The 16,654-nt window shown below is 31.9% G+C and overlaps 2 protein-coding genes across 2 annotated transcripts; both read left to right on the top strand.

Annotated features, from left to right (window-relative positions):
- Positions 1-797: 797 nt before the first annotated feature.
- Positions 798-5,154, top strand: FDH (formate dehydrogenase). The gene is made up of 6 exons (XM_028234145.2): positions 798-1,208; positions 3,001-3,172; positions 3,395-3,935; positions 4,129-4,253; positions 4,584-4,696; positions 4,837-5,154. Exons 1-6 carry the CDS (start codon positions 1,113-1,115, stop codon positions 4,948-4,950), a joined length of 1,161 nt encoding a protein of 386 aa, XP_028089946.1. The 5' UTR covers positions 798-1,112; the 3' UTR covers positions 4,951-5,154.
- Positions 5,155-5,708: 554 nt separating this feature from the next.
- On the top strand, positions 5,709-14,991 carry LOC114290270 (uncharacterized protein At4g28440). Its single transcript, XM_028234144.2, has 3 exons — positions 5,709-8,966; positions 10,235-10,469; positions 14,391-14,991. The coding sequence occupies exons 2-3, from the start codon at positions 10,247-10,249 to the stop codon at positions 14,579-14,581; spliced, it is 414 nt and encodes a 137-aa protein (XP_028089945.1). The 5' UTR covers positions 5,709-8,966; positions 10,235-10,246; the 3' UTR covers positions 14,582-14,991.
- Positions 14,992-16,654: the final 1,663 nt, after the last annotated feature.

Below are 16,654 nucleotides of genomic sequence, written 5' to 3'. Positions count from 1 at the left end.
TTTACTTTTCAGAAAATTTTGTGTTTCGCTTTCTTTTTTCTTCTTTTTTTTCACTGAATTTTTTTAATATTTTAAATAATTTTTTTTAATTTATAGACACACCTAACATAAAATACACTTAGAAAGTATAATATTTGTAAAAAAAATATTTAAAAAATTCACTAAATACAAAAAATTTAAAAAATTTAAAAACTCATTTCATATTTTTGTGTATATATTAAATTCTTAAAATATTTTTTTTATAAATAATTTTCTATTTAGATACATCTAAGGCACATCTAAAAAAGTAAAAAATATATATTTAAAATTTAAAAATATTCACTAAAAAAAATGACAAAATAAAAAATTCAACTTTCAAAAAATTAAGGTTGCATTTGATAGAGCTTTGTAAATATGATTTGAGAGTATGAGTTGTATTTTGACTTTGTAAGTTTTGGAATTATGATTTGATTGTGAAAAATTTATTTGATGAAAGAGTTTTGAAAGGAGTATTGAAGAGAGTTTTGAATTGAGTGGAGATTTTTTGATGTGACATATGATATTTGATACAAAAATTTACAACTCATAACCAAATATACAACTCAAAATTATATTAAAGCATATAAAAAAATTAAAAAATTTGGAAAATATTTTTTTCAAATATATAAAAATTAACATATGTCAATTGTAAAAAAAAAAATTATAATTGCATTGATCCGGTCAACCGGCAAGTCAATCGGCGGGACGACCGGTTAGTTTAAATTTTTCCGCCTTTAACCAACTTTTCAAAAATAAGCGTGGAATTATGATTTGAAACTACTTAACAAACGTGAAGCGTGAAAAATAAGGAAAAAATTGTGTTTTGAGAACCAAACAGAGCCTAAATTCCGAAAACTGAACGCCAAAACAGTGTCCGTTATTAGGACAAAGGCCAAAAGGTGAAGGCGGAACTTATCCTGGTTCGCCTATAAATAGGTACCGAGCAAAGCGTCTCAGTTATAAGTGAATACGGATAATATCATACAACCAGTAAATAGAGCTTTGGAAGTTTATCTCCATCTCTTTCTCTATCGATTTCGTCGCCTGTCGAGAGCTTTACCAATTCCAATTCCGATTCCGATTCCGATTCCGAGATGGCGATGATGAAGCGTGTTGCCTCGACCGCAGTTCGTGCTTTTGCTTCCTCTGGGAGTTCAATTTCTTCCTCAATCCTAACCAGAGACCTCCATGTAAGCATTCACTCTTATATCTGTTTTTTCCAATTTAATTACTGATTTTACTGGGTTAATTACTACTAGTGATATGTTAAAATTGAGTCTGTTTTTCGATTCAAGTGCTTTGATTTTACTTGATTGTTTCTGATTTATCATCGTCATCGACATCATGGAGATTCTCTTTATCTACCGTCGATTTGAAATTATGTCTGTAGATATGGTTCATATCTCATCTTACATGCATGAAGCTGTTGATGATGATGATGATGACGATGACGACGACTTTAGCTACATCACAGTAGCATGTGCGACAGTGCTTGCGTGTCGGGCGTTGCGGTTGGGTGGACCGTGAGTTGTCGTCACGGACAATTATTAGCTTCCTGGGCTTACGCTTGGGTTGGGCCGGGTAGACGATCACCGAACTCATGGGCATGGCAAGCCCAAATCATCTCATGTTTTGTTGTTATCTTGTTACGTGCACAGAATTCGATGACATTATCTGATTCCTCTCACACTACCTGGTGTTATTTACGATCCTATAATCGGATTATGGGCACCTAATTCTTCTTGTTAGTTAGTATTGTCTCTAATTAATGTTAAATTGACAAAATTTAAGTACTAATTTTGCATCACCACTCAATTGAATACACTGACATACACAAGAAACAGTGAAAATTAGTACAAAAATTTAATTACTATAACACTTTCTTCTATTTAAAATGTAGTATTCAAATTTAATCACATTAGCATTACAAGTTTTCCCTGTGTAAATTGTGTTGAGGGTTTATGAAATTGACGGGAAAAAGGGGTTGAGGGTTGGGTATTCATGGGATTTTGATCAAATTCTTTACTTATTAGCCGGTTTCATCCCCCCCCCCCTCCGCGACATGTTCAAAAAACAACTAAGTCATTTAAACATAACATCTAAGGCCTCGTTTGGGAACATGCTAATTTAGTAATTTTTTGGTTATTTGGCTAAAATATGAGTTAAAAAAAAACTAATATGTTTGGGATGACTTTGTGGTTTTTTACGAAAAGATGTGCAAAAAGTAGAGAGAAAAGAGAATCTTTGACTTTTTGGTATTGGTTTTTGGGCTAATTTAGTAACTTTTTGACTTTTTGACTTAAAATGAGGGTTCCCAAACGAGGCCTTAGTTAGCATGTCTTCAAATGTTGTCCAGCGTACCTATACTTGTTAGATTGGTTTGGAATGTAGTTGGCTTTTTAACTATTTTAAGTCTGGGTTAAAAAGTCTCGTTTGGGATAGGTTTTTTTGATTTTTTTTACTTTTATGAGAGAAAAAATAAAATGATTATGGTTTAAATGTGACATTTTGTCTGTTGGGCTAAAAAGCTTCTCTTTTTTTTTTATGACTATTTTAGCCAAAAAAACCCCGTTTAGCTTATGCAAAACGAGGGCTTTATTACTGAATTTGATTAGCAAGGGAGTTCTTAAATAGTTGGATCATTCGTCACTACGGATATTTTATACCTGGTGTGCTTTCTCATCTTGAACCATCTGATGATCTATGTATGTCACAACGAAGATACCATAGCATACTCATCTCCCATCTTTGAACCTAGTTACAAAAGTTTCCATGCTATCAGCTGCTATATGTTAATTTGTCAATAATTTGCATTTTTCTGATATTTTCTAAGCATCAGGTGTATGGCACCTAGAAAAGCTAGCATAAGTATTGACGAGGTGTTTGCCTTACGGATTTGATATGAGAGCTCTTCTTAAATGAATAATTGCAATTTTTATATATGGTTATCATTGTCATATTTCTGTCCGTCATTGTAAACAGGCTTCACCTGGAAGCAAAAAGATAGTTGGAGTGTTCTACAAGGCAAATGAATACGCTGAAATGAATCCGAATTTTGTGGGCTGTGCGGAGAGAGCATTGGGCATACGTGACTGGTTGGAATCACAAGGCCACCAATACATTGTCACCGATGACAAAGAAGGACCAAATTGTGGTATGTATGTAGACATTAAAAATATTTTCTGAATATATGTTGTTAGATACGAAGTTGGCACTGGTTATATGATCAAGATACAAGGGCACTATGTTATTGTGCACCTTAAATAATATAATTTACATGATGCTTCTGCTGAAGCTTTGTAACAAGCACTTTCTGTCATTGAGTAATCAATTTCTAAGACATTAATCAAAACTTAACTACTTGTCCTCATTGCAGAACTCGAGAAACATATTCCTGATCTGCATGTCCTCATAACTACGCCATTCCATCCGGCCTATGTTACAGCGGAAAGGATCAAGAAGGCTAAAAATTTACAACTGGTGCTCACAGCTGGAATTGGCTCTGATCATGTTGATCTGCAGGCTGCAGCTGCTGCTGGATTAACAGTTGCAGAGGTCACTGGAAGCAATGTAGTCTCAGTGGCAGAAGATGAGCTCATGAGAATTCTCATTCTCGTTAGGAATTTCTTGCCTGGATACCATCAGGTTATCAATGGGGATTGGAATGTTGCAGCTATTGCACATAGAGCTTATGATCTTGAAGGAAAGACTGTCGGAACTGTTGGTGCTGGGCGTATTGGCAAGCTTTTACTCCAAAGGTTGAAGCCTTTTAACTGTAACCTTCTCTATCACGATCGGCTCAAGATGGACGCAGAGTTGGAGAATGCAATAGGTGCGAAGTTTGAGGAGGATCTTGATGTGATGCTTCCAAAATGTGACATAGTTGTCATCAACATGCCTCTGACTGAAAAAACAAAGTAAGGATTCTTACTCATATTTGGCCTAAATTCTCTATGAATTGGCACCACTAAAGCTTTCAATTTTTACATCATCTTAACTACCAATAGGTAAAATATAGACAGTAAGTTTAGTTAAAATGATAATTAATGATATTGTCAGTCATTTTTAGTTATGAGTCAAACTCACGAGAGTTCTGTTATTGCGATTCAGAGGGATGTTCAACAAAGATAGGATTGCCAAATTGAAGAAGGGAGTTCTAATCGTTAACAATGCTAGAGGAGCAATCATGGATACACAAGCTGTTGTTGATGGCTGTTCTAGTGGACATATTGCAGGTATCTGAATTTTTTGAGTTTCTTGATATGGACGTTTCATCTAAACATTCCATGTGTTAACAATTTGGCATTTGGTTTAATGATTGTTGACATTAATCGTTCCAAGACAACTTTGACGATGCAATAAGTGTTCTATGTCATCCTTTTCTTTCTATTTTGTCTTTTTATTGGAGATTTTGGATAGCACCTTAAATTGATGGTCTCAATGGTGAAATTAAATATTAAAAAAGTAAAACAATCAACTCTGTTGAGCTCAACAAGAGCAAGATACAGTATGTGTCACTGTCCACCCTTTGATTAGCGTGTTTAATTTTGTTTTCTGGTGATTAGGTTACAGTGGGGATGTTTGGAATCCACAACCAGCTCCAAAGGACCATCCATGGCGATACATGCCAAACCATGCCATGACTCCTCATATTTCTGGCACTACAATCGATGGACAGGTATTGAAAGTTGTCAAAAAGCCTCCCAACATCTCTGTTTCTTTCTCTCATTTTTATTTTTTTCCTAAATAAATTGTTATTGCTTATTTTCCATTCTATGTCATTCTTGTAACTCAATATTAAATGGAAATGGTGTGCAGTTGCGATATGCCGCAGGAACTAAGGACATGTTGGATAGGTACTTCAAGGGAGAAGAGTTCCCTCCACAGAATTACATTGTTAGGGAGGGGGAATTGGCAAGCCAGTACCGTTAAGCCTAGATTTACGTGAGTTCGCAAGTTTGAGTTTGTTCTCTGCTCTCTGAGCAATAATAAAAGTTTAAAGCTTATGAAATAATGTAATTAGGACTAGAGTGTATGGTCCGTAGTTATTTGCTGAATCTCATAAACTTCTTTACCGTTGTATTGTATGTGAATGTTTTTTGTTTTATCCTAAGCATGGTGTGGTTATGGGTGTCACTTGTGCTGATAGAAGTTTGAACCTTGGATGAGCATATAAAGAACATTTGCATTCGGGTTTGTTAATGAGTTATTTATTTTTTATAACATTCGTTAACAAAATCGTTTTTAAATAACTTTGAAGTTACTACCAAACAAAATGTTGAAAGCAGGGGATTCGTTTGTGATGTATTTTTTGCATTTATTATTTTGTGACAGGGATGCACATTTATTCGGTAGAATGAGATAATTCCATGTTTACTTGTAAATGCTTTACTACTACAACTCTTTTACCATTTTCAGCTATTCCCTCATTCAAAACTTGCACTGTCCACTTCATCTTTATTCGGCAATTTATTGAATAAATATAGTTTTATTTTATTTTTTAAATTTCAAAATATTTGTTTATATCGAAACATATTTTTCTTTTGTTTTTACAAAATATATGAAAATAGTTGTGAAAAAAATAAAAATGCCTTCAATACTAAAGGCAACTTAAAATTAATTTAACAATTACACTAAATTTGTTGCTCTTCCTTGTAAGGTGTTTTGGAAAGATGGTTAAAAATTGATATTTTTATTTTTGACTTTGTTCATTGTTTCATGTGAGAGGTGATGTGATTCAATGTGCTGTTTGGTTCAACTTATTGTTAGCTAAAAGTTGATAATCAGAAAGCAGAAATAAAAGTATTCCTTTCCCGGCTTCTAAATAATCAGGTTTTTTAGCTTATTTAAGTTATTTCTGCATAAAAAATTGTAAGCAGAAGCTGCACTAAACAGTTTGGCATGACTTCCCAAATTAAAATAAACTATAATCATCCCCTATAATCTACACCAAACCCCCTAAAAATGGATTAAAAGTTGACATTTGACTTTTTTAATGTGTTGCCAAAACATACTGTAGGTGTATTAATAATTGTAGAATTAAAAAAAGATAAATTCCAAAGGCATAACCACAAAAAAAATAAATAAATGATACAATTATGTAAACTTGCTATTAAAAAAAGAAGAAGAAAAAGGACGAGACATGATCATATGAAATTTATTATTATTTTTTTTTTTGAATAAAAAAAAATATATATTATTTTTCACTTACACAAAGGTTTATTTTGGGAAGATGATTAAAAGTTGATTTTTTGTTTCTTTTGCTTTTTTAAAAAAAATATATATATATAAAATATGAGAGATGATATGACCCAAAATGAATTAAAATCTGACTTTTAGCTATCAACATACTTCCCAAAATATAAAATGAAAAAAGAATTACTTCTAAGTAAAAGATGATACATGAATCATATAAAATTTATTATTTTTCACTCACATATACAATGAAAAAATAATTACTTTTAAGTAAGTTATATTTTAGAAAAAATTAGTCTAAGGTCCCTTTCACATTTTTAGTAATGTAAGAGATCCATAATATTATTTTATAATGTTTAAAGTCCCTCGTCCCCATATTCACATGTCACAGAGAAATTTGACAGATCGATATTTCTCCTCTATCAACATTGTTGTTGGCACCACTTCTTCTTTCTTATCTCCGATTATTCCTTCTCTTAACTTCGCGACACTGGAGCTGCGTATATCTACATCGGAGGTGCATAGATCGAAGGTTTTCATAAATGGAGGCGGTGTGTCACTAGTAATAACGCCTACGTAAGAAATCTCAGATCTCTTTCTCTCTCTATCTCTCTTTTCTTCTAGGCAGCGATCTCAGGTCTTTAAGACGCTAAAGCTACGTATATCTACGTCAATGGTGCGTAGATTGAAGGTTTTGGAGACAAAGGGAGTGTGTCACTGGTGTTGACGACAGTGCAAGAAATCTCAGATATGAGATTGTGGAAGACTAATGGCGATAGAAGGAAATCCGAACAAGAACATAAAGCTTTTTGCGATCTGTTGTCTTAGGCTTGCTTGGAAGATGAAGCGCAAGAAATTCTCTGTCGCCGAATTCACAGTGAATCTCTCAATCTCTCTCTCTCTCTCTCTTTCTATACATATATATAATATTAGGTTTAGTATGTGATTGGGTGATGTTGAATAGGAAAGACGAAAACTTGTCATGAATCCACTTTGGATTAGGATAATGGACCTTCTGGTTATTTGTTTTGTTTTGCAATCTTATGGGATAAAGTCGGATATGGTGGCATTCCAGGGCCATCGAGAGGCAAAGTTGTCAATGCTTCTCAAGGAGGGGGCTGTTACAATTGAAAATGACACTTTGTCTGGTTGTTCAAATTTTTCTGAATTAAAATTTTATTTGGTTGTTCAATTTTCTCTGAATTGAAATTTTTTCTAGGTGTTCAATTTTCTCTAGGGTGAAATTTTCTCTTGATGTTCAATTTTCTCTGGATTGATGTTGAAGAACCTTAGACATTATGAAAATATTGAGTGTCCTTTATGTTATAAAATTTTAATACTAGGGATCTTAAAAAAAGTCTCATATATTTTATATCTACAAATCATATTTATAAAAAAAATTGATATTTAATTATTTGAATACACGAGAAAAAAAAGAGTAAAAATCATGGTTGAAAATAATATTTTTAAAATAAATAAAAAATCCAAATACCACTTTATAAAAAGAAAATTCCATTTCATTGTAATTTTTAAAAAATATTTACATATTAAGTATAAAAGTGTACAACATTACAAAATAATTTTATAAAAGTTATCATGTATTTAAAATTATTTTTTTGACTCTACCTTATGGCCTTGTTTAGGAAGTTGACTATTTTAATTAGTTATTTGATTTTTTGACTATTTTAATTTGTCTAAAATAATTGTGTTTAGCAAGGTAGTTAATTTTTGGATAAATTAAATACACCTCCTAAAGTTTTCTTAAAATACAGATTATCCCTTGTAGTTTGAAAAATTATAATACCCCTTATTAGACTATTTTATTTAACAAAATTAATTAAAAATAAAATTTATAATTACTCTCATATAAAATAATAAAATTATCTAAATTATTAATTGAAACATATTTTTAATATCATTAAAACCTATTAATTGACCTGATAATTTATTAATAAAAATGACGATTTGTTATGAAATTAAAAATTTCAGGAGGTGGAATGTAATTTTTAGAATAACAGGGGACGAGTTGTATTTTAATCAAATCTCAGGTGGTCTATTTGTAATTTACCCTTAATTTTTGGTAATTAATTTGAGAATTTTGATAAAAAAATAAAATAATTATAAATTAAATAGGATGCTTTATCTTATTAATTATTTTAATTTATTTTATATTTTAATAAGTTATTTTAACTCACTACTCGTTTGATATGTGAGCTTGGAAGATGTTGGGAATATTTTAATCACAAAAAGACAAAATAAATTAGTCTCAAGTTAAAAATTATCATATTTAAACCATAATAATTATATTTTTTTCTCTTATAAAAATTAAAAACACTCATCTCAAACAATACTATTTTAACCCCAAATTAAAATAATTAAAAAATAAAAAATTCAAGAAACAAACCCTCCCCAAACCCTCCGATCCCTTTCAAAAAAGACGGATATTTCTCCTTTTATAAAGTCACGAGTCACGAGTCACTCACGACTAATAAACGCGTTTGGCGTCCGGTCACTTAAAACGTGTAGGGTAAAGATCTGTACTTAAAAAGTGGAAGATCGACGGTCTAAAATGCAATAACCTTTTCGTTCAAAAGGCGGTATCGACGGACTCTACCTAGTACCAACATACATACATACAACAAACAACAACACAACAGTGTGGAAAGGAAAAGCAGATCGGTCTCTCCCAAACTCTCAACAACTCAACTCTCTCTTCCTTCCTCTTCCGCTTCTTCGATTGATACCATCAAAAGGTAATCAACTTAAATCTGATCACTTCAAAAGTTTCCTATATCCGATCTGAAAATATTAGGGTTTTTATTCGATAATTTCGCTATTTTTTTATTTTATTGGATTTTCACTGACTTTTGTTTTAATTTTCTGGGTATATCTCTAATGTGAATTGATTGAATTATGATATAAGAATTCTGTTGTTTTTTTTTGATCAATCGGTGCGAATTAATTTTTATGTTTATCTTACTGAGGAAGTAATCTGTGTTTTTTAATTTTTAATTTTCTTGTTCATTATATGTGCAAGATAATCGAGTTTTGTGCACCCTGTTTTTCACGATGAATTTTATAATTGTCCATGTGTATGTATCATGATGTCTTTGTATTTGAAGAACAATAATTTGGCAACAAGTTTTGATCAACTCTTCTGAAGCTGAAAGTTGATAAGCTGAAGCTAAAATCACACATTTCCTAGTTTCAAGATAATCAACTTTTCAGTCAACTTATTTAAGTAATATTTGCTTCATAAGGTATAACTGAACTGCACCAACCAAACACTCTGGAGCAAATTCACACACAAGAAAAGAAAAAGAAAAAAAAGAAGCTATAATCTAGCTGCTTCAAACAGGGTGAATATAGCTTTTGCTGCATCTCCTTTGGGCCATGTATAGAATCTTTCCTGAAAATTAGAATATTCTATTTTTGTTATATATATATATATATTTGATAAATTATGCTTTTTGTTATATTTGTGCAATTTTCTTTATAAATTGCAATTTTCAATGGGTTTATGGTGTTCGTTATAAAATATACTATACAATTACATAGTGTTTGGTTCATTGGAATGGAATGATTATTCCATCAAAATATTTATTCTCATGTTTGGTTAGATTAAAAAAATAATGAAAAATACATTACAAACGGAATCATCATTCACCATTGTAATGGAATCAGCATTCCATAGTGGAGTCTAAGAAATGATCATTCTATTTTATTCCATATGATTCCGGTAAACCAAATAGAGCATTAGATTACGTTATTTATAAAGATCAAATACCACACCATCGGCTGTGAAAATGGGGTATATTGGTTTTCATAATTTTCAATTATCTGTCCTTGATGACCGTTGTTTTGGTTTTGATTTATATATATATATATATTTCCAAAAGGTTTCTCTATTGTGCACGTTGTGGCTTTGAATAGTTTCTCATGCACACTTTGGGAATGAGGGATTCAATTTTTTACTACTTTTATAGGGTTGGCCTCTTAATTTGTGTATTTGATATTGCAGAGTTTGTTAGAAATGGCTGAAACAAAATCATCCATGAGGAAACCAGTGTTCACTAAGGTTGATCAGCTGCGCCCTGGCACCAGTGGACACAATCTCATTGTGAAGGTTGTTAGTTCGAATATGGTATTGCAGAAGGGCCGCCCAGATGGTCCCCAAGTACGTCAAATGCGGATTGCTGAGTGCTTGGTTGGAGATGAAACTGGGACAATCGTGTTTACTGCAAGGAATGACCAAGGTAATGTTCCTTCCGGTGATTTGATTATTGTTCTTGGTGGGCTGGTTTAATAAATCTATTGCATGCAAATCTCTTTTATTCTAGTTTTTTGTTTTTGTTTCTTATTGCTCTCTCTCAATGATCTGCAAAATCATGGTTCAGGAACCATGAGCGGTAAGGTCTTCTTTTGATATCTGTTTTCTGTACTCACCCTGTCGTTCCTTTTTTCTTTCCTAGCTGTTGCTTTAGCAATTATGCTTTGGAGGCCACTTTTCTTTACTGATGGATGACAAGAGTTCTCTTTCTCTTTATTTTATCATTTCTCACCAAATCATTTGTTCCGAACGAACTGTTAGGGATATTAAGTGAGATTTTGGAATTTTTTCTGAAATTCCCGAGTGTTTCTCTTCTTTATGATTTGTGTTAGTTTTATGGCGCAATTTTTGCTTTTACACTCTTCCCCTTATCAATCCAACATAAAATACATCTCAAATATTTTTTTGGAAACATATAATGTTAGAGGCAAAAGATATCTCAAATTAACTTCAACATGGAACACGGTACAAGTTCGGATTGGTTAAATGTCTCTTTCTTCTACGATTGTGGTCTGTTTAGTGACCTTCTTTACTACTGCTGCTAATGTTAATTTGGTGTTTACTTGTTTTTGCATCCTCAACACTTACTTAATCTTCGCTTTAAATTTTGAATGTATGCTATCATGCATGTTTTGTTGGAAAAAATGGTTTTTTTGGATTGAGAATTGAATGAAAATTGTTTCATTATGTTGGCCTCTGGAATGAGAGATTGAGCATTTTACCCATGGTCTAAGAGCATCTCCAATGGAGCTGCTATATCAGTTGCCAAAGCTAAAAAATGACGGGAATGGCAAAAATGAGTTTCCAACGGTCTGCTATTTCACTTGCCAAAGATGGCAGATGCCATATGTGTTCTCAAATTTGGCAAGTGAAATGGCAGATGCCAACCTTGCCAGATCAGCAAAAATCAAAAGGGAATTTGGCACCAAATTCGGTTGAGAAAACAACAGAATTAATCCAGTAGGGAAGCTATTTACCAAAATCAAACCCAATTTTCACAATCAAGCAAATTTCAGAATGAAATTGACAAAACACATGAAGACAGATAGTGTATATATATATATATATATATGATCAAACCCATGAAGACAGATCGTATATATATATATATATATGATCAAAATCAAACCCAAAACATACATATAATATATATATATATATATATATATGAAGACAGATATTTTTGATGGAGATCAAAACACATGAAGACAGATTTTTTTGATGGAGATCAAGACAAATCAAAACCTATATATATATATATGCAGACAGATCAAAACATATATGTATATAGATGAAGATCGTACCAGAGACGGAGAGTACACAGATCGGAGTGAGACAAGTCAAACCAGAGAGAGGGAGTTTTGATCCTGGAGGAGAAGGGGGAGATCGGGTTCGATCATGGAGGAGATCATGGAGGAGAAGGGGTTCCGATCTTGGAGGAGAAGGGGAGATCGGGTTTCGATCTTGTGCTCTGTTTGGTTTGTGCTCTGTTTGATTTCGGCCATGGAGGAGAGGACAGAGTGAGAGTGAGAGGGAGAGGAGGAGCCGTGGAGGAGATGAGAGTGAGAAGAGAGTGAGAAATTCTAGATAGATGTATGGCAAAATAGTAATGCCTCAGTGTAAATAAAGAGCCGTTCGGCTCTGTTTGGTTTGTTCAACCAAAAAAAAAAAAAAAAAATGAAATTATTTTTTACGACGACTCTTTAAATTTGCCAAACAGTAATATATTTAATTTCTATAAATTGAAACCTTCCATGCCACTTTTATTTCACACAAATATTTACATTTAATTTTTCTTTTCTCCTTTCTTCTTTGAATTTGATTTCACAACAAACCTCTTAAATTATTTTCTTTTTAGTTTTTTCATCCAATCACTATGGAAGGTTCATCAAAAACAAAGAGAGGAAAATCATTCACCATTGAAGAAGATATGGCAATTTGTAAATCTTGGTGTCACATTTCGGAAGACCCAATTGTTGGCAATTCGCAATCGTATGCTCACTTTTGGGGGAAAATTTACGAAAATTTTTGCCTGCTTCAGAATGATCAGTCTAGAACACAAGTGTCTATTCAATCTCGATGGGGTATAATCATGAAATGTGCTAACAAATTTCGGGGATGTTTAGCTCAAGTTGTTGGGTGCGTAGATGAATAATGGATGGTTGTTGGGTGGGTGGATGAATAATGGATGGTTGTTGGGTGGGTGAATGTGAGTGGATGAATGCTGAGTTAATAATGGATGGTTGTTGGTGGGTAATTGGTGAAAAATTATTTTTTATGTGTAGTTAAAAAAATTTATTAAATATGTAGTGATATGTTTTTTTGGTGGGGTGAATTAATAATATATATATATTTTTTCCCAATTTTTCATTTTTTTAAAATTTTTTCTATTTGTCTAGTTGGAAATAATATAAATATATAATTTTTTTAACAAATAGGTAAAAAAATTGTCACAAAAGACAAAAAATAAATAAAAATAAAATCACAAAAAATCTATATCCAAACAACACTTACAAACTTGGAGGGAAAGTTGGTTGAGATTTGTCAAAAATAGCAAATGACCATTGGAGCACCATTGCTATAATTTGGCAAAATAACACTATTCATTGTCAAATTATAGCAATAGCAACCCCAATATAGCAACAACCATTGGAGATGCTCTAACCATGAGAACACATGGCCTAACCATGAGGAACACATGACTTTGATAGTGTCTTAAACCATGAGGGACACTTGGCCTTACCTTAATAGTGTCTTAGACCATGAGACCGACATAGCCTGACCATGAGACAACATGGTTTTGGAAGCCATGAGGTAACACATGGCCTTGCCATATGTCTTGCCATAGATGCCTATATAAGGGCATGCTCAACATTGTGAATATAATTACAAAAAAAAAAAAAAAAAACTAAGGTTGCGTTTGGTAGAGTTTTAGAATTATGATTTGAGTGTAGAAAATTTGTTTGGTTATGAGTTGTAAAAAGAGTTTGAATTGAGTAATGTGACATATAATATTGAAAAGTGGGTGTGGAATTAATTTTCTAGAGTTGTAACCAAACAACACACTCAAATTAAGAAGTAGAATTAAACTTCAAAAGTTCTACCAAATAGAGCCTAAGTTCTCTTCTTTTCTTTTTCCCATTATGTATAAAAGAAGACCATCCTCTTTGGCTGAAGTATAGAAATTCCTTTGCTCTCATATTATAGTCAGTTTGCTCCTGTAATATTCTTCCTGTGTGAGAGAGTGCTACCATTGTTAGTTCGCCGGAGCTAAATAGAAGGTGGTTCTGTGTTAGCGGGTTCTAATCATCGTATCCTTAGAGACAGATGCCAACATACATCCAACACCCATAGTGAGGCGGCAAATCTGTTTAAGGAGACTGTGGTATCACATAGGTTTCGGTTTGCTTTCTTTTCCTTATTTTTGTTATTTGTATTTATGTTCATTAAGTCGTATGATTTAGTCTCATGATTTCTTATTTTGTACATCAATTTAATTAAATATGAATCTAGTTATTTTCTTATTTAAATGCACAATTTGTACAACATGTTTATCATTGATACTTGTTGCACCAATTACTTTCCTTCTACATATTTATGAGGTGGTGGTTGGCTTGGTGATATTATGTCCTACTTCTTGAATCTTATATATTTTACATTGAGTTTTACTTCAAAACTCGTTTTGTTCTGTGGACAACAGAATCTAGATTTGCTTCCATGTTTTAAATAGAATATTATGAGTGAAAACAGTTAAACTGCAAAACAGGATGTGTTTTGTGTCTTAATTTTTTGAGGTCAAGTTTTTGCTTAGTTTAGTTGAGTGTACTTTTGTCTTGCCTTTATGCAGTGGACATGATGAAACCTGATGCTACCATAATTCTACGTAATGCAAAGATTGACATGTTTAAGGGGTCAATGAGGCTTGCGGTGGACAAGTGGGGTCGTGTGGAAGTAACTGAACCAGCCAGCTTCATCGTTAAAGCGGATAATAACCTGTCATTGGTTGAATATGAACTGGTCAATGTGGTGGAAGAGTGACTCGTGCAAATGTAGTATCTGCTACTACTCGGGGGCCAAAACAACTGAATCAGGCTAAGATGTGGATTTTGTGGTTTATGAGATTGGCAAAGTGATATTTAAGTTGTTTACCAGGTAATCCTGTTTCCAAGATGCGTGGAAAGTTCTTTGTTTAGGAAGAAAAATCATCAAAGTTATGTCTACAAGAAAGTCAGATTGTCCCTTGGTGGCTGTCAAGGCACAGCTGGTGAAGCAAATTAGAATCCTAGCCCTGCTGGTAACCACAGTCGGATGAGATAAAAGGAACTTGCTTTGGTTGTTTATTTATGTTTTTAAGACATGGATTGCTCATATTGTGCAAACACAGTTCCTGAAGTGTTATTGTTTTTATGTTTCTCTTAATGAAAGGGTGTGTCTTTGTTTTGTGATTATGCGTTTATTTTGTTGGATGTTTGGCAACCGCATTTAGTATGTATATGTGCGTGATTCGATGCATGATCAGTGAAATTTCACTTGGTTTGAGGACTCTGATTCTTAATATAGTCGTTTATTTATACTTTTTTATGGCATTAAGAACATAATTTATCCTAACCTAAGGTGGCAAGCTCACGCATAATCAGTTGAATTTCACTTCTGTTCATTTGCTTTCTCACGTCATTCTTCCAGATTTTGAAGGGGTTTATTATTAGCATTTATTTTTAATTTTTGATATTAAAGATTATATTTATAGAAAAACAGAGTGCAAATAGAACTTCTCATTTTGAATCTTATCCAATATTTTTATTAATGATTTCACTTTGGACAATGAATGCAGAATGTTGTAACGAGAGAAGATACTTTTTCAAGTGCTAGTTAGGCTCTCCAATATTAATAAATTGATCTTGTATGTATTTTATTTTTCTTAAAGGGAGCATAAAAGTATGAGGGGAATTTTGGGTAGATAACAAATGAGAGAAATAATTGTTGTTTTTTTTTTTAAAAAAAAATTATTATTATCTATCTATCTATAAAGGCTCTAATTATCTATAATTTTGAATTTCAAAATTCAAAATAATATAATAAGTCACCCTTACTCTTTTTAAAAATAATATTAATCAAAACAATTCAAATAAAGAAACAATAAAGACACTAATTATCTATGATTTTGAATTTCAAAATTCAAAATAATATGATAAGCCATTCTCATCTTTTTCAAAAATAATATAAATTCTAAAATTTTAAAAATCCAATCACATTAAAAATTCAATACAATTCTTTATTTAGAATAGCCAATATTTGATCTTTTTTTAGCCCAATCAATTTCTCTCCAAATGTAATGATTCAAAGATTAGTCTCTCTCTTCCAAACTTATTTCAAGTTTGTTTGTTTGTATTATTTATTTATTTATTTTTGTAAATTTCTATTTTCGTGTGGGTATTTTTTTTGTCTTCTTCTCTATATGACCTTTTTTTTTTCCCAACTAAATTGATAATATATATATATATATATGTATATATGTTTAACTATCTTTGTTTTGGGAGTTAATTTGAACTTCTATTTTTATTTTTATGGTGAATGTTTGTGTATTTTTTATATTGTTGTTATTATTATTTTTGATATATGTTAATTGATAATACAGTTATTAGTTTTTTAATAGAATACAACATTTTATATTGTTCTTTATGATTTGGCCTTTTTTTTAAAAAAATTTCTTAAACAAAATTTCCAAATTTTTTTATTTGTAAAAAATTAAAAACATTTAATTGACTTGCCCTTCAATAAATAAAATTTTAAATAATGAACACTGTTCCATAATTTATGAATTTTTAAAAAAATTATCACCCATATATGGAATAAGAATAATTAAAACCACACATTTTTTATATTTTTTATTTTTAACTTTTTCAAACTCTAACGGTACCTTTTTATTTCCCTAATATTGTCTTTTTAAATTTGTAAAGATAAAAAACTATACCGGAGTTGCATAGTGGTTAGTGGAGATGGTGAACATGGCAACAATAGGGATGATGATGAACTCAGTCAGAGTATTGATTGGGTGAGTTTTGAAAATGTGAATATTACTTAAAAAAATAATAGATAGTTTGGGTAATGGAT

The sequence above is a fragment of the Camellia sinensis genome, chromosome 1 (assembly GCF_055761805.1).
Source record: "Camellia sinensis isolate YWXY chromosome 1, ASM5576180v1, whole genome shotgun sequence".
Taxonomy (NCBI): domain Eukaryota; kingdom Viridiplantae; phylum Streptophyta; class Magnoliopsida; order Ericales; family Theaceae; genus Camellia; species Camellia sinensis.
Note: the sequence above shows the minus strand (reverse complement) of the source record. Positions and strands in the feature narration are given on the sequence as shown.

Bases quoted from the DNA above. Each gene is read 5' to 3' on its own strand.
- FDH (XM_028234145.2), top strand. From the start codon at position 1,113: ATGGCGATGATGAAGCGTGTTGCCTCGACCGCAGTTCGTGCTTTTGCT. The intron at 1,209-3,000 runs GTAAGCATTCAC...CATTGTAAACAG, and splicing joins TCCTAACCAGAGACCTCCAT to GCTTCACCTGGAAGCAAAAA. The intron at 3,936-4,128 runs GTAAGGATTCTT...ATTGCGATTCAG, and splicing joins CCTCTGACTGAAAAAACAAA to AGGGATGTTCAACAAAGATA.
- LOC114290270 (XM_028234144.2), top strand. From the start codon at position 10,247: ATGGCTGAAACAAAATCATCCATGAGGAAACCAGTGTTCACTAAGGTT. The intron at 10,470-14,390 runs GTAATGTTCCTT...GCCTTTATGCAG, and splicing joins TACTGCAAGGAATGACCAAG to TGGACATGATGAAACCTGAT.